The following is a 23,977-nucleotide window of genomic DNA, read 5'->3' as shown; positions in this document are numbered from 1 at the left end:
CTTAACAGTATTATGGGTTCCTATCCATGAACACAGGATGTTTTCCCCCTTACTTAAGTCCGCTTTAGTTTGTTTCAGCAATGTTCCGTAATTTTCATTGTACACACGTTTGAACTGTGCAGGTCCACTTATATGTGGATTTTTTTTTTTTCATTAAATATGTACTGCAGTACTACATGGTCTGCAGTTGTTTGAATCCAAGGAAGCTCAGATACAGGAGGCCAGAGGGCATAACTATAAAGTTATGCTCAGGTGCTTTCTAACTGGAATTGTTTTCTTAGTTTCATTTCCAGATTGTTAATTGCTATATAGAATTACAATTGATTATTATATGTTGATTTTGTTTGCTGAATTTATTTATTAGCTCTGATAGGTTTTTTGGGTGGATTCTTAGGAGTTTTCAAGAGATAAAATCTAGTCATCTGTGAATAGAGATAGTTTTACTTCTTTCTTTCAAGTCTGGATGTCTTTGTTTTTATTGCTTAATTGCTGTTAGCTGGAACTTCCATGATTAGCAAGAAAGCAGATGTCTCTGTCTTTTTCCTAATGTTAGGGGGAAAACTTTCAGTCTTTCTCCATTAAGTATGATGTTATATGTGGGTTTTTCTTAGGTGCCCTTTATCATGTTGATGAAATTCCCTTCTTTTCCTACATTTTTGAGCGTTTGTATCATGAAAAGATGTTGGATTTTTTTTCCAATTTTTACTGTAATAACAGTTCATCATGTGGTTCTGTTTATCTCATTAGTGTGGTGAATTCCATTGATTGATTTTCGTAAGTTGAACCACCTTTGCATGTTTGGGGTTAAATCCAACTTGGTCATGGTGTAAATTGTTTTAATATAAGGCTGGATTTAGTTTACTAGTATTTTGTGGAGAACTTTTGCATCTATGTGAAACTGCACAACTCAGATGGGACTCGAACCCAGCCAAAACTCAGATTGGGACTTGAACCCACAGGCTGAGACTTTTGCTCAGCCAAAACTCAGTCAGACTGGGACTGGAACCCACTGTCTTCTGATTGAGATCGCACACCTGGTCTCAGGACTTAATGAAGCTCAGGTTCTTTCTGTCTCGTAGCAGAAAGATTTCAGTGAGAGACAAAGTTATAGATAAGAAGTGGATTTATTTAGAGAGATACACATTCCATAGACAGAATGAGGTCTGTCTCAAAAGGTGAGAGTGGCCCAGAATATGGGGAGGTTAGTTTTTACGGGCCCGGGTAATTTCATAGGATTATTCCAACTATTTCGGGGAAGGGGCGGGGATTTCTAGGAATTGGGCTGCCACCCACTTTTTGTCCTTTTATGGTCAGCCTCGGAACTGTCATGACACCCGTGGGTGTGTCATTTAGCATGCTAATGTATTACAATGACAGTAGGATGAGGCTCAAGGTCTATTGGAAGTGGAATCTTCCACCATCTTGGACCTAGTTGGTTTTAACCAGTTTATGTTGTATCCTCAACGGCTCTGTAATTTTTTTTTTTTTGCGATACGCGGGCCTCTCACTGTTGTGGCCTCTCCCGTTGTGGAGCCTGTGCTCCGGACGCACAGGCTCAGCGGCCATGGCTCACGGGCCCCACTCCGCGGCATGTGGGATCTTCCCGGACCAGGGCACGAACCCGTGTGCCCTGCATCTGCAGGCGGACTCTCAACCACTGTGCCACCAGGGAAGCCCTCTGTCATTCTTTAAGAGTTGTGCCCTGCCCTCTTCCCTCCTGTTTCATATGATACATTATTAGTCTGTAGTTTTCAAGTGATGTCTTTTTATGGCTTTGGTATCAGAGTAATATTTGTTTTATAGAATGAGTTAGAAAGTATTCCCTTTCTTCTTGAATCACTTTTGGTACTTTGTATGTTTCTAGGAATTTGTTTATTTCATCTAGGTTAAATGATTTGTTGACAGATACTTGTTTGTAATATTCTCCTATAATAATTTTTATTTCTGTAAAGCTGGTGGTAATATCTCTACTTTAATGCCTGATTTTACTAATTTGAGTCTTCTCATTTTTCTTGGTCAGTTTAGCTAAATGTTAACTTTGGTGATCCTTTTAAAGAAGCAACTTTTGGTTTCATTGATTCTCTATGGTTTTTCTTCTATTTTGTTTATTCACATTCTAATCTGTACTATTTCTTTCCTCTTCTTGCTTTGAGTTTAGGTAACTCTTCTTTTTGGGGGTTCCATAAGGGGGATTTTAGGCCATTGATTTGAGAGATCTTTTTTTTTAATGTAGGCTTTTACAACTATAAATTTCCCTCTTAGCACTGCATTCGTTGCATTCCTTACGTTTTGATATGTTGTATTTTCATTCATTTCAAGGTGTTTTCTAATTTACCTTGTAATGGATTCTTTGACCTATTGGTTATTTAAGAGTGTATTGTTTCATTCAACATTTTTTAATTTTCCAAATTTCTTTTTGATACTGATTTCTTATTCTACTGTGGTCAGAGAAGATGCTTTGTATTATTTTAGTCTTTTTAAACTTCTTGAAACTTTTTTTGTGCCCTAACGTACGATCTATCATGGAGAATATTCCATGTTCACCTGAGAAGAATGTGTATTTTTCTCGTTTGGTGGAGTATTCTGTGTGTTGTTAGGTCTAGTTGGTTTATAGTATTTGTAAGGCCAACTGGCCCGAGGCAGGGGAACACAATCAGATTCACAGGTTGCATCAGACCGAAATTCTCCGGACCACCCAGTTCCAGAAACTGCCCTGGAGACATTCCGGACCACCCAGTTCCAGGAACTGACCTGGGGACTTTGAACCCAGCCCAGCCATCCCGCCTTTCGAGGGGCGGGACTAACGGTCCCCCAGGATACCCGAAAAGACCACCAAATAAGGAATACCCTGCGCCCTCCCAGATTCACCACACCCCTTTACCTTCTTCCCCTGTAAAATCTTGCCCAACCCTCGCCCAGGTGCGACTTCTCTGGCCCCTTTCTCTCGGACCAGTGAACCTTGCCCGGGAGCGCTCCCTAATAAAGCTCACTTGAAGCTTTCCTCTGTTTCGCGGTGCCGTTTGTTTGTTAAGATCCGACCTTACAGTATTGTTTTAAGTTTTCTAGTTCCTTGTTTATCTTTTGTCTAGTTCTGTTCATTATTGAAAGTGAAATATATTGAAGCTTCCAACTATTGTTGGGCCATCTTCTGGTCAGTTTTTGCTTCATATAATTTGGGGCTCTGTTGTTAGGTGTTATATATGTTTATAATTTTTTTATCTTGATAGATTGACTCTTATATCATCATATAACATTCTTCTTTGTCTGTTTTAACAATTTTTGTCTTAAAATTTATTTTGTCTGATATTAGTATTGTCACTCTAGCTCTCTTTTGGTTACCACTTTCATAACATATCTTTTACACTTTTATTTTCGACCTATTTGTGTATTTGGTACTAAAATGAGTTTCTTGTAGACAGCATATAGTTAGATCACTTCTTATATTTAACCTTCCAGTCTCTGTCTCTTAGAGAGTTTAATCCATTTATCTTTAATGAAATTATTCAAATAGAAGGCTTGCATTGCCATTTTGCTCTGTTTTCTGTATGTCGTATGTTTTTGTTACTCAGTTCCTTCACTGCCTTCTTTTGTGTTAGACGTTCTAGTGTACTGTTTTGATTGCATTCTCATTTTTTCTGTATATATTTTAGTTATGTTTTTAGTGGTTGTCTTGAGGATTACAATTCACATTTATAACAGTGATTTCAGATTAATAACAACTTGTTTTTAATAGTATACAAAAACTTCACTCCTGTATAACTCCATTCCCCCAACCCCCTTACGTTGTTATTGTTATAAATGACATATTGTTACTGTTGTATGTATAACATATATAATGTATGCAATATGTATAAGCACATATATAATGTGCATTTAAATGTGTATATTATAAATATGTAATAAATATAAGTATTATATTTGTATATGTTATGTTGATATATATAGTAAACATATAACATATATAAATAAATATGCAATGTTAATGACATTGTATGTTACAAATAACAATGTTATAAATGGCAGTGATTAACATAGATTTTTAATTTTTTAAAAAAATTAATTAATTTATTTTTGGCCACATTGGGTGTTTGTTGCTGCGCACGGGCTTTCTCTAGTTGCGGTGAGCGGGGGCTACTCTTGGTTGTGGCGTGTGGGCTTCTCATTGCCGTGGCTTGTCTTGTTGCAGAGCACGGGCTCTAGGTGTGTCGGGCTCTAGGTGCGTCGGCTCAGTAGTTGTGGCATGCAGGCTCAGTAGTTGTGGCTCATGGGCTCTAGAGCACAGGCTCAGTAGTTGTGGCACATGGGCTTAGATGCTCCACGGCATGTGGGATCTTCCCGGACCAGGGCTCGAACCCATGTCCCCTGTGTTGGCAGGCAGATTCTTAACCACTGTGCTACCAGGGAAGCCCTTAATTATTGTTTTATATAATTGTATTTTAAGTCATTAGAAGGGAAAAAGAGGAATTACTAACCAAAAATCCATTAATGCAGACTTTTATGTTTATGTATGTAGTTGCCTTTGCTTATGTACTATTCTTTTACTTTCAATCTGTTTTTGTGTTTGAATATAAAATAGGTCTCTTATAGATAGGGTATACTTTGATTTTTTCAAAATTCTGCCAATTTTTGCCCTTTATTGGATTGTTTAATCCATTTTACATTTAAAAGGATTTATGTCTGCCATTTTTCTATTTGTTTCTGTACATTTGTATAGTCACATTCTTCCTTTATTACTGCCTTCACTTGTTTTAAATAGATGTTTTCTCATATACCATTTTAGTTTTCTTGTCTTCTCTATTATATTTTTTTGAGTTATTTTCTTAGTGTTTGCCTAGGGAATTATAATTAGTATTTTAATTTATAACAATCTGGTTCAGATTAGTATGATTTTAACTTCAACAGTATATGGCTCCATTCCCTTTCCCCTTCCTTTGTGCTATTGTTGTCATACAAATTACATCTTTATAATATTGAATGCCTATCAATAAAGATTTATTTTATTGCTTTATCCAGTTTTCTTTTATATTCATCTATGTTGTTACCTTTGCCAGTGCTCTTTGTTTCATCATATGAATTCCAGTTACTACCTAGTGGTGTGTTTCATTTTATCCTGACTGGATTCCTCCTAGTATTTCTTGTAGGACAAGATCAGTAGTGACAAGTTCTATCTGATTTTGTTTATCTGGGAATATCTTAACTTTTTTCTCAATTTTGGAGGATAATTTTGCTAGGTATAGAATTCTTCGTTAAGTCTTTTGTTCACTGCTTGAAAATGGTATTCCACTGCCTTCTGGTCTCCATGGTTTTAGATATGAAATCAGCTTTTAATCATTGAAGATCCTTTTAATATAATGAATTGCTCCTCTCCCTGCTTTCAGAATTCTCATTGTATTTGGCTTTTGGCAGTTTGATTATAAGGTTCTCAGTGTGGCTTTCTTTCAGTTTATCCTACCAGGAATTTGGTGAGCCTCTTGGATGTATAGTTTCTTTTTCTTCTCCCCCCCAGCCCCCCCCCCCCCATTAATCAAAGTTGGGAAGTTTTTGGCTTGTATTCTTTCCCTTTCTATCCTCTCCTGGGACTCTCATTATGTGTAGGTTGGTATGCTTGATAATGTCACACAGGTCTCTGAGACCATTCATTTTTCTTCATTCTTTTTCTTTTTATTTCTCAGATTGAGTGATCTCAATTGATCTTTCTTCAGGTTTGCTGATTCTTTCTTCTGCCCCCTCATATATGCTATTGAATCTCTCTAGTGAATTGTTACAGTTTTTAGTTTGTTTCTTTCTGCTTTTTTTGGTTTTAATTTGCTCTTTTTCTGGTTTCTTAGGGGAGGTGCTTAGATCATTGGTTTTTAGATTTTTTCTAATATAAGCATATAATGCTATAAATTTCCTTGTAAGCTCTGCTTTAGCGCATTTCACAATTTTTGGCAATTCTTGTCATTTTCTACTTCCATATAGGTTTGGGGAAGTATTTTATCAAATCCACAAATGAAAAAAAATTGGGGATTTTAGTTGTGATTCCTGTGAATTTATAATCTGGAAGAATTGATATATTCATAGCATTCATTATTTCAGTTCGTGAAGTGGTATTTTTTTAAATTAATTTATTTTTGGCTGTGTTGGGTCTTTGTTGCTGCACGCGGGCTTTCTCTAGTTGTGGTGAGCGGGGGCTGCTCTTTGTTGAGGTGCGCGGTCTTCTCATCACGGTGGCTTCTCTTGTTGTAGAGCATGGGCTCTAGGTGCGCGGGCTTTAGTAGTTGTGGCATGTGGGCTCAGTAGTTGTGGCTTGTGGGCTCTAGAGCACAGGCTCAGTAGTTGTGGTGCATGGGCTTAGCTGCTCCATGGCATGTGAGATCTTCCCGGACTGGGGCTTGAACCTGTGTCCCCTGCATTGGCAGGCGGATTCTTAACCACTGAGCCACCACGGAAGTCCGAAATCGTATTTTTTTTTTATATTAAGACTTCTTAACAAAATTTTACTTTTTTAATTGAAGTAGAGTTGATTTACAGTGTTGTGCTAATCTCTGCTGTATAGCGAAGTGACTCAGTTATACACATAGACGTTCTTTTTTTTTTTTTTTTTTTTTTTTTTGCGGTACGCGGGCCTCTCACTGTTGTGGCCTCTCCCATTGCGAAGCGCAGGCTCAGCAGCCATGGCTCACGGGGCCCAGCCGCTCCACGGCATGTGGGATCTTCCCGGACCGGGGTATGAACCCGTGTCCCCTGCATTGGCAGGTGCACTCTCAACCACTGCGCCACCAGGCAAGCCCCGTTCTTTTTTTTATATTCTTTTCCATTATGGTTTATCACAGGATATTGAATATAGTTCCCTGTGCTATACAGTAGGACCTTGTTTATCCATCCCATATATAATAGTTTACATCTGTTTATCCCAAACTCCCAGTCCTTCCCTCCACCACCCACTTCCCCCTTGGCAACCACAAGTCTGTTGTCTATGTACGTGAGTGTGTTTCTGTTTTGTAGATAGGTTCATTTGTGCCATATTTTATTTTATTTTTTATTTTATTTTATTTTTTTCTGCGGTACGCGGGCCTCTCAATGTTGTGGCCTCTCCCGCTGCAGAGCACAGGCTCCGGACGCGCAGGCTCAGCGGCCATGGCTCACAGGCCCAGCCGCTCTGCGGCATGTGGGATCTTCCCAGACCGGGGCACGAACCCATCCCCTGCATCGGCAGGCGGACTCTCAACCACTGCGCCACCAGGGAAGCCCTTATTTTATTTTTTTTAAAGATTTTTTTTTTTTGAGGTGGACCATTTTTTAAAGTCTTTATTGAATTTGTTATAGTATTGCTTCTGTTTTTATGTTTTGGTGTTTTTGGCTGCAAGGCATGTGGGATCTTAGATCCCTGACCAGGGATCGAACTCGCAGCCCCTGCATTGGAAGGTGAAGTCTTAACCACTGGACCACCAGGGAAGTCCCTGTGCCATATTTTAGATTACACACATAAGTGATACATGATATTAGTCTTTCTCTTTCTGACTTACTTCACTTAATACGATCATCTCTAGTTGCATCCATGTTGCTGCAAATGGCGTTATTTCGTTCTTTTTTATGGCTGAGTAGCATTCCATTGTATATATGTACCACATCTTCTTTATCCATTCATCTGTTGATGGACATTTAGGTTGTTTGCATGTTTTGGCTATTGTGAATAGTGCTGCTATGAACATAGGGGTGCATGTATCGTTTTGAATTATAAATACTTTTAAATTGGTTAAATTTTATATATATTTTTTACAGATGTCTTGAGAATATGTTGTGAGATTTATTGCCAGAGTACGTGAAATTCTTCCATGCTCCTGTACATGCTGTTTATTTTAAATTTAATTTGCTATGTGTTACAGGTATATAGAAATGTATTTAACTTAGCATATTGGTTTTTATAGCTAGCAACACTGCTAATTTATTCGTTTTAATAATTCAATGATGGGCTTAAATTTTCTGTGTTCACAATTATGTCATCTGCAAATATTGATTTTTTTCTCTTTCTAAACTTTATATATACTTTTTGCTTTACCTAGATGGCTAGAAAAACTTTAATAAAATATTAAATATGTGTAGCGGTAATGTGTATTTTTATCATGTGCTTGATGTCAAAAGGAAACCTTCAACACTTAATTATTTTTTTAAATATTCATTTATTTATTTATTTGGCTGCATTGAGTCTTAGTTGTGGCATGCGGGATCTTCGTTGCAGCATGTGGGATCTTTCATTGCGACGCATGGGGTCTTCGTTGCAGCGTGTGGGCTTCTCCCTAGTTGTGGTGTGTGGGCTTCAGAGGGTGTGGACTCAGTAGTTGTGGAGTGCAGGCTCTCTAGTTGTGGTGTGCAGGCTCCAGAGCACACGGGCTTAGTTGCCCTGTGGTATGTGGGATCTTACTTCCCTGACCGGGGATCAAACCCATGTCCCCTGCATTGGAAGGTGGATTCTTAACCACTGGACCACCAGGGAAGTCCCCTCAACACTTCATTATTATGTGTAAGAATGCTTTTTGATTTCTACTTTGACCCATGAGATATTTAGAGGTGTGCTATTCAGCTTCCCAGTATTTAGGGATTTCCGGATACCTTTCTGTTTTTGTTTTCTAGTTTAATTCCATTGTTGTCACAGAACATACTTTATATGACTTAAAACCTGTTAAATTCATTTGAGACTTTTCTCATGGCCCAGATTGAAGCCTATCGTGGTAAATTGGTTTTGTGTGTGTCTGATTTTCCCAGTAGCAAGAGTAGTTTCGTACTTGAGGGTGTTTTAAAGAATGAATGTTAGATAGCCCGTCCAAAATTCCCTATGGAAGTAGCTACTACCAAATAGAGTGTTATTTATGCATTTAAACTTTTCAGTGATTTGTGGAATCGAATACTTGTGGCTATGAGAAACTCATGTATATAGTGAATAATATTGTATCTCTTATGTTACAGTGGTTAGTTTACATTGTAGTGACTCAAATGACCAAAAATTATAAAACTCAATGAAGATTTCTCTTCTTCTTTGGTTTAGTATATGTTATTATATTTTTGTGGTAAGGTTGGTGATTGTTTATGTACAAAATAATCATAGCCTTTTCATCACCAAAAAAATGCATGGATTTTTCTGAGTATCTGTTTAACAAATAATAAAATTATGCATATTTTGAAAACACAAAATAAAATTCACAGATACAGTTATAATTCACAGTTATAGTCTATCAAATATTTAAGGATCAAATAATCCCAACCTTACAGACTCTTCTAAAGGAAAATATTCTCCACCTAATTTTATGAGATTAGCATAGCCTTGATACTAAAACCCAATAGGTATGATATAAGAAATACCAGAAAGTTAGAAAATATTTTGAACAGAATAAAAATGACAACACAATATATCCAGATTTGTGAGATGCAATATAAACAGTGCTTGAAAGGGAATTTTTAGCCCTACAAAGCCTATCTTAAAAAGAAGAAAGATACTAAATCAATAATGTCCACAAATCCAAGGTAAAAAGTAAAGAAATAAAGATGATGTGAGAAAGCAGTGGTATAGAAAACAAAAACAATGGAGGAAATGAGATCAAAATTTGGTTTTCTGCGAAGGTCAATAAAATTTACAACTCTCTTGCCAGATCAGGAAAGAAAGAGGAGATGCAAATTAACTAATATAAAGAAAGAGAGGCAACATAACTACAGAGCCTATAGCCATTAAATGGACAATAAAGCAATATTATGAACAACCTTATGATCATATGCTCATATGTTTAACAACTTAAATGGACAAATTCCTTGAAATACACAAACTGCCAACACTTACACAAGAAGAAAGAAATAACCCAAATATCCTTATATCTCCTAAAGAAAACCCCAGGCTCAATTCTGTCCAATATTAATCAAAATAAGACAAAAACAATACAAGAAAAGAAAATTATGCACCAGTGGACTTCCCTGGTGGCGCAGTGGTTAAGAATCCGCCTGCCAATGCAGGGAACACGGGTTCGAGCCCTGGTCCAGGAGGATCCCACATGCTGCAGAGCGACTAAGCGCGTGTGCCACAACTGCTGAGCCTGCGCTCTGTAGCCTGCAAGCCACAACTGCTGAAGCCCGTGCATCTACAACCCATGCTCCGCAACAAAAGAAGCAACCACAATGAGAAGCCCCTGCACCACAACGAAGAGTAGCCCCTGCTCGCTGCAACTAGAGAAAGCCTGCACACAGCAACAAAGACCCAAAACAGCTAAAAATAAATTAATTAATAAAAAAAAATTATGCACCAGTATCCCTCATGAACATGATACTAAAATTCTTAGCAAAAATTTAACAAGTCAAAACTAATGCTATACAAAAAGGATAAAACATAATCAAGTGGTGTTTATCTGCAAAGAAGTTTAAACATTAAAAAGTCAAGCAATGTAAATTGCCATATAATCAGCTTAAAAGGAAAGGCCATACAATCATCCCAATAGATGCTATATTACCTGTCTGTTGCTGTGTAACAAATTACTCCAAAATATAGTGCTTTAAAGCAACAATTATTTACTGTCTCACAGTTTCTGTGTGTCAGGAATCTGGATGTGGCTCAAGTGGGTAAAACTTGGTCTTTCACAAGGGTGCAGTGAAGATGCTAGCTGAGGTTACGTTCATCTCAAGGCTCAACTGGGGAGGGATTTGCTTCCAGTCTCACAAATGTGCTTGTTAGCAAGATTCAGTTTCCTATTACTTGTTGGACTGGAGGGGCCCTAGTTCCATGCTGGCCCTTGGTGCCCAAGTGGGCCTCTCCGTCAGGCAGTTCACACTATAACAGCTTCTATCAGAGCAAGCGAGAGAGAGCAAAGAGTCAAGTAGGATGAATGTCACAGTCATTTATAACATAATCTTAAAAGTGACATTTTATCTCTCTGTCCTATTCTGTTATTTAGAAGTGGCACAAGGAACAAAAGGAAAAAACTGGGTAAAGAAGATATTGCAAATAACCCTGTGAAAAGATGTAAAACATCATTTTCCCTTGGGAAAATGCAAAGTACTACCACATTGAGATATCACTACTCAGCTATTCAAATGGGTACAATTTTTAAAAATCACCATACCAAGTGTTGTTAAGGATGTGGAGTAACCAGAACTTACTGGTGAGAATATAAAATGATACAACTGCTTTGGAAAATACTTTGGCAATTTCTTAAGAATTTAAACATGCATTTGCCATTTGATCCAGCCAGTTTATTTCTACTTGTTTGCTCAAGATTTAGATGTGGATATTCATAGCTCCTTTATTTGTACTAGCCCCCAACTTGAAACAACCCAGATTTCCATCAACCGGTGAATGGATAAAGAAATTGTAGTATATCCATACAGTGGCATACTACTTAGTAGTAGAAAGGAACTAAGTATCAAGGAAAGAAAGTATAATAAATTAGGATTGGAAAGAAAATTCATTAATGTGATGAAGAGTGTTCGTTTAAAAATGAATAGATAAATAAAAAGTCTAGAGCAAACATCATCCTAATGGGGAATCTTAGAAGAATTCTTTTTAAATTCAGGTATGGAACAATGATACTCATTTTCACCACTCTTTCTCAAATACTGTGTTGGAGATCCTGGTCTGTGCAGTAAGAAAATTTAAAATGGTAGCATAATGATTGGGAATGGCAGATATCAATGTCATTGTTTGCAAACAGTATAAACTTACAATATATGCTTTTGCAGACAACATGAAAAACTCAAGAGTCTATAAGTCAATAATTAGAAATAATAGAGGATTTTTTTTAGCAAGGTTGGCTGGATACATGTTGAATATACAAAATTAGTTGCATGTGCTAGCAACAAGGAGAACGTGTAATTAAAAGGAAGACACTGTTAGTATTAGAGATTATCAAGTATCTAGAGTTAGATTTGCCACAAATATGCAGTATCTCTATAGGACAAATTAATTTTTTCAGAACAACATTAAGGAAGACCTGAATAAATGAAGGAGTAGGCTATTTGTGGATGTAATTCTTTCCAGTTTTATCTGTAGATTCAATTCAATTCAAACCAAAATCCCAAAGAGGTTTTTCAAGGAAAATGGTAAGCTGATTTTTAAACTTACATGAAGGACCATAGGGCCAAGAATAATCATGACACTTCTGAAGAAGAACAGGGAGGAAAGACTTGCCCTACCAAATATGAGGACTTATTAGGACACAATAATAATACAGTGTGGTACAGTTTAAGGATGGATAAGTTGACCAATAGAATAGAGAGACTAGAAACAGTTCCACACAGGAATGGAACTTAGTTATGACCAAGTAGTATGTCAGCTGAAAGGAGAAAGGAGGGATTATTTAATACTTGGAGCTGGATAAAGTAGTTATCTATTTTAACATGGAAAAAGATGAAATTAGGTCACTACTTCACTTGCTATTAAAATACTTTTCTGCGTGGATTAAGGACTTCAAATTTGTCAATAGCAAAAGTTTAAAACTTTTAGGGAGAAAATATAGGTGAATATCTTTTGGACTTTTGAGTAGGGCAAGATTGTTTAAAGAAAACACAAAAGAAGTGTTATCCATAAAGGAAAAGGCCAGGACTTCCCTGGTGGTACAGTGCTTAAGAATCTGCCTGCCAGTGCAGGGGACACGGGTTCAAGCCGTGGTCCAGGAAGATCCCACATGCCACGGAGCAGCTAAGCCTGTGCACCACAACTACTGAGCCTGCACTTCAGAGCCCGCGTGCCACAACTACTGAAGCCCGTGCGCTTAGATCCCTTGCTCCACAACGAGAAGCCACCGCAATGAGAAGCCCGCGCACCGCAGTGAAGAGTAGCCCCTGCTCACCACAACTAGAGAAAGCCTGTGCACAGCAACGAAGACCCAACACAGCCAATAAATAAACAAACAAAGAAATATATAAATTTATTTTAAAAAAATAAAGGAAAAGGCCAATGAATTTGGCTACATTAAGAATTTTGACCCTTATACCATATACAAAATCAACTCAAAATGGATTAAAGAGTTAAATATAAGACCCACAGTTTTAAAAAATCCTAGAAGAAAACAGGGGAATAGCCTTATAGCATTTATCTTGGCAGTGATTTCTTGGATGTAACACCAAAAACACAGCAATAAAAACAAAAGACAGGTGGGACTGTATCAAACTGAAAAGCTTCTATACACCAAAGGAAGTAAATAATAGAGTGAAAAGACAGTCTATGGGTTGAGAGAAAAATATATACAAACAATATATCAAATAAGGGATTAGCATCCTAAATATATAAGGAGCACCTACAACACAACAACAAAAAAACAAATAATCTGATTTAAAAATGGATAAAAGACCTTAATAGACATTTCCCCAAAGAAGATGTACAAATGGCCAACAGGAATATGAAAAGACGCTGAGCATCACTAATCATCAAGCAAATGAAATCAAAATCAAAGGGTTATCACTTCACTTGTTATGATGACCATTATTAAAAAACAAAACAAAATAACATGTGCTAGTGAGGATGTGGAGAAATCAGAACGTTGTACATTGTTGGTAAGAATGTAAAATGGTGTACTATGGAAAACAGTGTGGAGATTCCTCAAAAAGCTTAAAATAGAACAACTATATGATCTAGCAATCCCTTTTGGATATTTATCCAAAAGAATTGAAATCAGTATCTCAAAGAGATATTTGTATTCCCACGTTCATTGTAGCAATATGCATAATTCAAGAAATGGAAACAATGTAAATGTCCATCAGTGGATGAATGGATAATGAAAAGGTGGTACATACATACAATAGAGTATTATATACTTCTTATAAAAGAAGGAAATCCTGTCATATGCTACAACATGGACGAACATTGAGGGCATTATGCTGGACGAAATAAGGCAGTCACAGAAGGAGCAATACTGCATGATTCTAATCATAAGAGGTATCTAAAGTTGTCAAACTCTTAGCAGAAGAACATAGAATGGTGGTTGCCAGGGGCTGAAAAGAAGGGGGAAATAGGAGTTGCTATTTAATGGGTATCGAGTCTCAGTCATGCAAAATGAAAAAGTTTTAGAGATCTTCTGTAAAACAATGTGCATATAGTTAACAGTGCTGTACTGTACACTTAAAATTTTGTTAAGAAGGTAGACTTCATGTTGTGTTTTTTTTTAACCACAAAAAATAATTACGAACTTTATCAAAAGATACTTTAAAGAAAGAGGAAAAGTAAATCATAGACTCTGAGAAGAGACAGTTCACACAGCCTGCAAATAATTTGTACTAAGAATAAAAAGTTCCTCAAACCAATAAAAAGAAGTAAATGCCCCAGGAGAAAAATGGAGAAAAGATATGAATGGACATAGTACAGAAGAGGCAATACATACTGGTAATAATATGAAGAGATGTTCAGCATCGTTAATGATCAGGGAACATAAAACTATAATAAGATAGCATTTAACACACATTTGATGGAAAAAATTTAAAGTTCTGATGATACTAAGTATATATTGATTTACTATTTTCTGACTTGGATATTGTTCTAATCCTTTTACTAAAGCATCTCCATTCATCGCTTGATCGCTTGATTGAGATTTTGTCATCAGGTAGCTTTCTTCCCCCAACAGGGGCTCATTGATTTTTCATGTTAAGAATGTTTGCCATTTATATTTGAAGTCCACCTTGGCCAGGTATAGCAAATCATTAATATTAACTTAAGTAGAGTACAGAATGCAGAAAAAGTATAGAAAAGAGGAATTTTGTATAGTTGTATAGGAATTTTGTATAGTTGAGCAAGGAAGCTATTCTTCTAGAAGATTTGTTCATGACTCACAAAGTTAAAGGAGATATTAATGTTAAAGTCATCTTTCTCACTAGTCCGTGTGCTCCCTAAAAAAGGGATGGTACCTGCCCATAAAAGAGTGGATACAAAGAAAAAAGATAAGTAGGTTGATTGGACTGGAGGGAATTTATTTATTTAATATTTATTTATTTTTTGGCTGCATTGGGTCCTAGTTGCGGCACGCGGGATCTTTCGTTGTGGCGTGCGGGCTTCTCTCTAGTTGTGGTGCGTGGGCTCTGTAGTTGCAGTGCGCGGGCTCAGTAGCTGTGGGATCTTAATACCCAGCCAGGGATCGAACCGGCGTCCTCTGCATTGCAAGATGGATTCTTAACCACTGGACCACCAGGGAAGTCCCCCTGGACTGGAGGGAATTTAAAGCACTGAAGAATACATTTTGAGTTCTAGACATTCCACTAAGATTATATATATATAACTTGCCACTTTTTCTTCATATTTACTGAATCTTTGGGTATGTTATCCATTTGACCCACAATATTTTGAAAAGGAGACTAATTTTTCAGATCTCATAAGTAGATTCATGTTATGATCTTCAGAGATTGTTGATATGACATTTTTCTGAAATATATATATGTTAAGAAATAAAAGTTCAAATAACCTTAATTTTTGGTTCTAAAAAGTTACATCTAATTTTTGGATTTTTCCCCTTACATCCTAAATAACTGCTAGAAATATGTCAATTTTTCTGGCCTTAATTTAAGGTGAGAATATTCAGGTTGCCAACTTTGCTAGGATGGTGCCAAAATAAAGCACTGTAGGTCTTCTTACCTTTTTGGAGGAGGCATATACCTGTATTGTAGCATATGTGTGTTATTTTTCCACTTAAAAGACCTGTGTTCAAATGTTAGAAGTAGGTGCTTAGATTTGAAGGTTCTACATACATTTCAGGAATTAAAAAAAAAATTTATTGTGCGAATTTTCCCATATACAGAAAAATTCAGAAGAGTGAAATACTTAACACCTAGATTTAACAGATAATTAACATTATAATATATTTTTTCTGAATTATTATAAACTACAGCTATCATAACATTTCAGCCCTTAATACGTCAGTATGAACCTTTTTTAAAAAAAAAGACACTTTCTACGTAACCGTAATAACATCTCACTAACAAAATCAAAATTTAAAAATATTATCTGATATCCAGCCCATGTTCAGATTTCTTTAGTTACTTTCAGACTGGCTTCTTAAAGTTTGTTTTTTCAAACCAGGATGCATTTGGTTGGATTCCTTTATTCTAGAATGGTTATACCTCCCCTGCCACCTTTTTTCCCACCCTACTTTCACCTGTTGAAGAAACTAAGACAGTAGTCCTGTAGACCAGAGTATTACACCTTCTCCTATATTTTGTGGCAAGCTTTACCATGTTACTTTAGTCTCTGAATTTCCTGTAAGTGTCACAAAATCTGGTTGTTCAACTTCTCTTGAAACTAAGATGGGTCCGTATGTTCAAGTTTAGAATTGTTTTTAAAGCAGAGTATATTTACTGGGAAAATATGAAGATATTTTTGTGAAAATACTTTCATAACTCTAATGATAACATTTGTGGAGTGCTCTTCATATTCCTCAAAGCACTTAATAGAAATATTTAAAAAATAATAGTTAATCAATATTTGCTGATTTGTGTTTTAAAGTTTTTATATACTCCTTTCCTTTAGGCTTGTTATCCCATTCCTGTCTGAAAAGATAAGACAGTTACTTTCTTTTTTCACTACAGATTTTCAGCTACTGATGTTACAAACAAAATATTGGAGCATAGAGTTGAGGAAAAGACTTAAACCAGGTAGGTAAATAATAAAAGTCTAAAGAAACAATACAGGGCTTCCCTGGTGGCGCAGTGGTTAAGAGTCCGCCTGCCAGTGCAGGGGACATGGGTTCGAGCCCTGGTCCGGGAAGATCCCACATGCCACGGAGCAACTAAGCCCATGCGCTACAACTACTGAGCCTGCACTCTAGAACCCGTGAGCCACAACTACTGAGCCCATGTGCCACAACTACTGAAGCCCGCATGCCTAGGGTCTGTGCTCCGTAACAAAGAGAAGCCACTGCAGTGAGAAGCCTGTGCACTGCAGCTAAGAGTAGCCCCCCGCTCGCCCCAACCAGAGAAAGCCCGTGCACAGCAACGAAGACCCAACGCAGCCAAAAATAAAATAAAATAAATAAAAAAAATAAACAATACAACTACCATTCATTTTTATAAAGGTCATTATTGGGATAATTGACAAAATTGGAAAATGAACTGTAGAGTACTGTCAACGTTGTTTCCTCAATTTGATAATTGTACCTTGATTATATAGGAATATTCTGAGGTATTTAGGATGAAAGGGGTGTGATGTATGGCAATCTACTTCCAAATGGTTTAGAAAAAATAAATGATATGTAATATGAGAGGGCGTTTGGTGAGTTTATGGGCTAATAGGAACTCATTTATTGCCAATATGGAAGTATAAGTTGGTGCAATCTTTCTGGAAAGCATTTTGGCGATTTGTCTCAAGTTTTTAGCTTAGCCTAGCAATCTTACTTTTTTTTCTATAGTAATCGTAGGAACACTACAGTAAGATGTATGTATAAGGATATTTATATGAGAGTTTATGAAATTAATGAATTAATGATAAATTGGCAGTAGCCTAAATAAGAATATGAGGCTGACTAAATAAATATAATTAAAAACCATGTAAGCATTAAAAATGATAATGTAAATCTATTTATTGGCATGTTTGTAATACATTTTTAAGTGTTAAAGCTGGCTACTAAACAATATGAGTAGTAGTAATCTATTTTGTCTTTCAAAAAAGGTGCATGTACACAGATACAGGAATACATATACACAGATAATACGAATGTTTGTACGTAATTGATTAGTTAGATGTAATCTTCGTGTGTGTATACATATACATATATGTATTTTTATGCACATAGACATTTGGAAAGGTGATACTGTATGTTGCCAGTGGTTACTTTTTCATTTGTTTTATTTTTTTGGCTGTACCGTGCGGCTTGCGGGATCTTAGTTCCTGGACCAGGGATCGAACCTGGGCCCTTAGCAGTGGAAGCATGGAGTCTGAACCACTGGCCTGCCAGGGAATCCCCTTTTTTTAAAAAAAACTTGTTTTATTTTATTTTTTTGGCCATGAGTGGTTATTTTTTATTTTTTAAATTTATTTATTTTTGACTGCGTTGGGTCTTCGTTGCTGCTCGTGGGCTTTCACTAGTTGCGGTGAGCGGGGGCTACTCTTCATTGCAGTGCGTGGGCTTCTCATTGCAGTGGCTTCTCTTATTGCGGAGCACGGGCTCTAGGCACGCGGGCTTCAGTAGTTGTGGCACGCAGGCTCTAGAGCGCAGGCTCAGTAGTTGTGGTGCACGGGCTTAGTTGCTCCATGGCATGTGGGATCTTCCCGGACCAGGGATCGAATTGGTGTCCCCTCCATTGGCAGGCGGATTCTTAACCACTGTGCCACTAGGGAAGCCCCAGGTGGTTATTTTTTAAAAATAAGTTTCTAAGTGATTTTTGTATTCTTTTGTGTTAACTGAGTTTTTCAACAGAGTATATATGTTGCTTTTCTCATTAAAGTTTTCTAAGATAATGCTTCTTACAAAGGTTATGTTTTTGATTTTATTTTGTACCTTTGCAACAGTGTTTGATATGCAGTAAAAATAGTGCTATATTTGCTGATAATTCTGTACTAGGTTCGAGTACCTGAGTAGTTCTTTTGAGGCTAAATTCAGATTTTGAGCCTTGTTGGTCAGCTGCTTTCATTCTTTTACATGGCCAGAGTCCATTTTCTTAATGATCTATTAATTGTCTTTCAAATGTGATGCTGCTCACATAGCTTAGCTGAAGTACATTACCATTTTTGGAAAATAGAGAACATGTTCTATTAATGATGATTGTTTAGTGCCTTGGGGTATAGAACTTACATGTTTACTTCTGATGGTGGTCAACAACATGTGCTTTTTTTTTTTTTTTAAGTAAATTTACTTATTTAGTTTTGGCTGCATTGGGTCTTCGTTGCTGTGCATGGGCTTTCTCTAGTTGTGGCTAGTGGGAGCTACTCTTCATTGTGGTGCATGGGCTTCTCATTGCGGTGGCTTCTCTTGTTGCAGAGCACGGGCTCTAGGCGTGCAGGCTTCAGTAGTTGTGGCACATGGGGTCATTAGTTGTGGCTCACGGGCTCTAGAGCACAGGCTTAGTAGTTGTGACGCAGAGGTTTAGTTGCTCTGCAGAATGTGGGATCTTCCTGGACCAGGGCTCGAACCCGTGTCCCCTGCATTGGCAGGCGGATTCTTAACCACTGCGCCACCAGGGAAGTCCAACAACATGTGCTTTGATAGTAATACTGGTTATTGTTTTTATAGTTTATTTAACTCTTAGCTGTTGATTTTAAGGGCATTTTCTATTACACTTTTATTTTACATCTTGCTTTTCTTTAACAGATTTTTCTTCTATTAGTTAAAAATATGGATCTTGAAGCAGCGGGACCACCAATTATCAAAGTGACTCCTCTTCAACAAATGATTGCCTCTTGTACTGGAGCTATACTGACATCACTGATGGGTAAAATAATATGTAGATCATGTAACTGAATGAATCATTGATTCCATTTGAGTTTTACCATCTGTGAAATAATGATAATATTATCATTCATGCTTCATCATGATAACATGAAAAGAACCCTGGACAGAGAACAAAGAGACTAGAATTTTAGTCCTTGCTTTGCCATTCTCAGGGTGAATGCACGTTGGGATAGTCCTTATTCTCTTTGAAATTAATTTTCCATCTCTAAAATTAGGAGCTTAGATCAGGAGTTCTTTGAGGTCCCTATCAATATTAAACTTTTATGACTCTATTATCCATTTTTTAAGATAGTAAGAAGATGGAATAAAATATTAGCATAATGAAAAATACAGAAATTGGACAACTTATAGTGGCAACAAATTCAAATTATATTTTACTTTGCTTTAGTAACAGTGAATTGCTTAAATTCCTCTGGACCACATTTTTATGTCTTTTTTAATGAATTTCTTGTAGACACAGCCAAATGACATAGTTAGGTGACAGTTTAGCATTTTAATGACTTTAACTTGGCTAGTTTATTTAAATAAGATAGCAGATGATTAGGAAAAATGTAAACTAATTGCTTTAGAATGTAGTGTCTTTAGGTCAGAATGCTAGGGTTGTAAAGGCTTTAGAGATCTTCTAATGTGACTTCTTCATTCTCAGACGAGGAAATACAGCCTGCAAATTAAAACCATTCTCCTTTGCTTCACTGTTCCCAAATGGAGTTACACAATGTGGTAGGAAGGATGATTTATGACTAGCTTACTCAAATTTGCATTATCTATAGTTTTTGTTTGATATAGGTGAATTTAACAGAATAGGAAGACTTATATTGTTTGATTATTGATTACTTGTAATATAAAGTTATTCTCAAATATTTAAATGGACTTTTGGAACTTTCATTCTTTACCTTAGATAACATATTTTCTTATAAATACTAGTATTTTAGTTTTAATGCTAATGGAATTATAGTTGTAGAAATATTATAAATGAGAGTTTAGTACTTGTGAGAGGACTAATTACATTTTCTCACTGGTACTCTAAATAAAATTCAAGGGCAAGAAATTAGAATGTTAACACTCAAAACCACTTTAAGATAAATAATCTTACCCATTGTGTAGTCACGAGGAAAGGTATCATTCAGTGTATTTTGTGTTCTTTGGACAAATGTCTGTACAATTTATAGGTGTCACTTGTTAATTGAGATTTATGTATCTTCATAGTGACACCCTTTGATGTTGTTAAAATTCGACTCCAAGCCCAAAACAACCCATTCTCCAAAGGTATGTGTTCTGCTTATCCTGAAAACATTGTTAGATTTTTAAATGTCGCTGTATTCTTTTTTGTTTGAATAATATTCTTTTTGTTAGTTTTTAAAAATTGATGCCTTTATCCTCATGCAGAAACATTTTCTCATTTCTTAGTTGTACATGATGAGGTCTAGGCAGAAAACAAATACAGTTGACCCTTGAACAATGAGGGGGTTAACACTGCCCACTGTCCACGTAGTTGTCTGCCTGTAATTTATAGTTGGCCCTCAGTGTCCACAGTTCCTGTGTTTTTGCAGTTCCTCATCCTTGGATTCAACCAACTACAGACTGTCTAGTACTGCAGTATTTACTATTGAAAAAAATCTGCATAAGTAGACCTTCACAGTTCAAACCTGTGTTGTTCAAGGGTCAACTGCCTGTGTATATGTGTATATAAAACATATAACACTTTTGTGAACCTACTGATTAAAGCAGAGGACAATTTTATATTTGAGTATGTGCCTCACAAGTAAGAACAGAATTAAACTTGTAAGGCATCTTAGAATCTAGCTTCCTACTTTAGTCCAAGAGCTGTGCTCATCCTACAGTATTCATCCAACAGTCATCTAATTGTTGCTTGAATAGTGATAGGAAAGTCATTATTTTACCAGGCAGCTTGGTTAATTGCTGGACATTATAGCTTATGTGGACTTTGAGAAGAAAGAGTAGTTATATGTTTTTATTAGATGGGCAAAAATAGTGATTCCTTGATCAATATTTTGCGGTTTTATAAAGATAATGCTGTTTCAAACATGTTTAAATAGCAGAAAACAGACTGTGAGAAAGCTAGCTTTGTTTCAGGTGGATGAGAGGATAGATGGGTTGTAGGAAGAGACTGAAAAGTAAAGTGGTTTCCTGTACATTAAAGTTAGACTAATGTATTATGAAATTGACAGAATTATATATGGTAGAATAGAGAAGACAGTTTTGGCAGCAAGAATGAATCCAATAATGGGAAGGATTGTTATTAGAGAAAGTTGTAGTCAGTTAAGAGGGAGCTGACAAATGTCTAGATTGAGCAGTATAAATACAGAGAAAGGGACAAAGCACAGCATTATTTACACTGGTTGAGAAAAACATTTTTTCATAGTCTTTTTTCAGTTGATGTATAACATTGTATTAGTTTTAGGTGTACACTGTAATGATTTCATATATGTATATATTGAAAAATGATTACCACAATAAATTTAGTCAACTTTCATGACCTCACATAGTTAATAAATTTTTTTCCATGTAATGAGATCTTTTAAGATCTACTCTCTTAGCAACTTTCAGATATACATTAGATTTCATAATATATTTTTGTCTGAATTGCCCTTACATACCACAGGGTTTTCTTCTGGTCAAATAGAGAAGACGTACACCCATGCTGTCTTTTCAAAACAGGTTTTCTCCTCTGTCTTCCCTCTCCGCTCCCTCAGATAACCGAAAAGAATTTATTTCCATGTGCATTTGCTGACTGCAGTTCTGAAAACATAATCCACTAATTTACTCAATTGCTTTTCACCACTGTGAGTTTAGAGCCCAGTGCTATGTCATTAAGCAAGTCAAATTATTTATGTTTCATCCTAAAAGGTGAAGACAAAGTTATGTCTTTGTGTAGCCTGCTCATCGTACTTTCATTTTGTTCATATGTAAAAATAATACAGTTTTGTGAAATAATCACTGACTGTTAGAATCTTCTTTCTTAGGAAAATGTTTCTTATATAGTAATGGACTTATGGATCATCTATGTGTCTGTGACGAGGAAGGCAACAAAGCATGGTATAAGAAGCCAGGACGTTTCCAGGGAACATTGGTAAAGAGATTATATTATTTATAATCACAGTATGTTTTCTATTCTAATATTTACTCTTATATATGAAATATTTAACGATTACAGGAGAGTAAAGTGTCCATCAGGTAGTTGGCACACTTATCCACAGTTAAAAAGTAGACATTGAAGCAGGAAAGGGAAAGTGCTTTTTTTGCTTTTAATTCTTTGCTAACTTTATTTTCATCTGTTTATGCTTAGGGAGTGGGTTTTTTTAAACTTTTTTATTTTGAGATACTTGTAGATCATATACAATTTTAAGAAAAATATACAGACAGACCCTATGTACCCTTTTTCCAGTTTCCCCCAGTGGTAACAGGTGACAGGATGAGTACAGTAGACCACAGGATATTGACATTGATACAGTGAGGATACAGACAATTCCATCACAGCAAGGATCCTTCCTATTTCCCTTTTATAGCTACATCTACTTCTTAACTCCTGGCAATCACTAATCTGTTTTCTATTTATATAATTTTGTCACTTTAAGAATGTTACATAAATGAAATAACAGAACATTTTGGGTTTGGCACTTTTCCCTTAATTATCTGAAGATTCATTCAAATTGTTTAATGTATCAATAGTTTGTTCCTTTTTATTACTCACTAGTATTACATGGTATGGATGTGTACCACAGTTTGTTTTCTGAGTGGTTTCCAGTTTTTGGCTCTGAATAAAACTGATACATACATTCATTCACAGGTTTTTGTGTGAAAGTAAGTGTAAGAAAAAACTCACGTTTTTTCTCTTAACACTCTACTTAGAACACTTCTGAACCGATATGTGGGTTTTTTCCCCCATACCGAGCAACTCTCCAGGGTTCACAAACTGGGTATTCTACAATTTAACTCAATTCTGACACCATCTACCTGGAGTTAGTGTCAGGTCCCGCAAGACTGCTCCCACTTCAGATGCCACTCCCAAGTCCAGGTTGTCACCTATGTTTCTGAATGACTGGCTGTAAATCAGAGGTTCCCAAGGTCTCCTCTTGGGTTCAGTAATTTGCTAGAACAGCTCACAGAACTCAGGAAAACAGTTTACTTACTAGATTACTAGTTTATTATGAAAGGATACAACTCAGGTACAGTCAGACAGAAGAGATGCACAGGGCAAGACTTGGGGGAAGGGGTGTGGAGCTTCCATGTCCACTCCAGGTGTGTCACTCTCCCAGCACCTCCCTGTGTTCACCAGCCTGGAAGCTTCCAAATGCCATTCTTTAGAGATTTTTATGGAGGCTTCATTACATAGACACGATTGATCAAATCACTGGCCCTTGGTGACTGACTAAACCTCCAGTTCTGCCTCCCTTCCCAGAACCCCTGAGGTTGGGGACTGGGATAGGGTGGGGAGGGTGGGACTAAAAGTTCCAGCCTTCTAATCAAGTGGTTGTTTCCTCCTGGCAACCAGCCCCCATCCTTTGGTTCTCTAGGGCCTTTCCAAAAATCACCTCATTAACATAAACTTAGGTGTAGTTGGAAGAGGCTTGTTG

At 36.7% G+C, this 23,977-nt stretch overlaps 1 protein-coding gene across 3 annotated transcripts in view; it reads left to right on the top strand.

The window, feature by feature from the left end:
* The window catches only part of SLC25A40 (solute carrier family 25 member 40), a 58,476-nt gene that overhangs the window by 5,798 nt on the left and 28,701 nt on the right, over positions 1-23,977 (top strand). The window contains exons 2-5 of one of the 3 annotated variants that reach the window (XM_069541011.1): positions 16,525-16,590; positions 19,258-19,362; positions 20,589-20,648; positions 22,367-22,473. In XM_069541011.1, the coding sequence (XP_069397112.1) occupies positions 16,525-16,590; positions 19,258-19,362; positions 20,589-20,648; positions 22,367-22,473 (338 nt within the window). Of the gene's footprint in view, positions 1-16,524; positions 16,591-19,241; positions 19,363-20,588; positions 20,649-22,366; positions 22,474-23,977 lie in introns of all 3 variants that reach the window. The other 2 variants (XM_060020375.2, XM_060020376.2) reach the window with 2 other exon arrangements.

The sequence above is a fragment of the Delphinus delphis genome, chromosome 9 (genome assembly GCF_949987515.2).
Source record: "Delphinus delphis chromosome 9, mDelDel1.2, whole genome shotgun sequence".
NCBI classification, from domain to species: domain Eukaryota; kingdom Metazoa; phylum Chordata; class Mammalia; order Artiodactyla; family Delphinidae; genus Delphinus; species Delphinus delphis.
The sequence above is the reverse complement of the archived record's forward strand: the minus strand, read 5'-3'. Positions and strand labels throughout refer to the sequence as shown.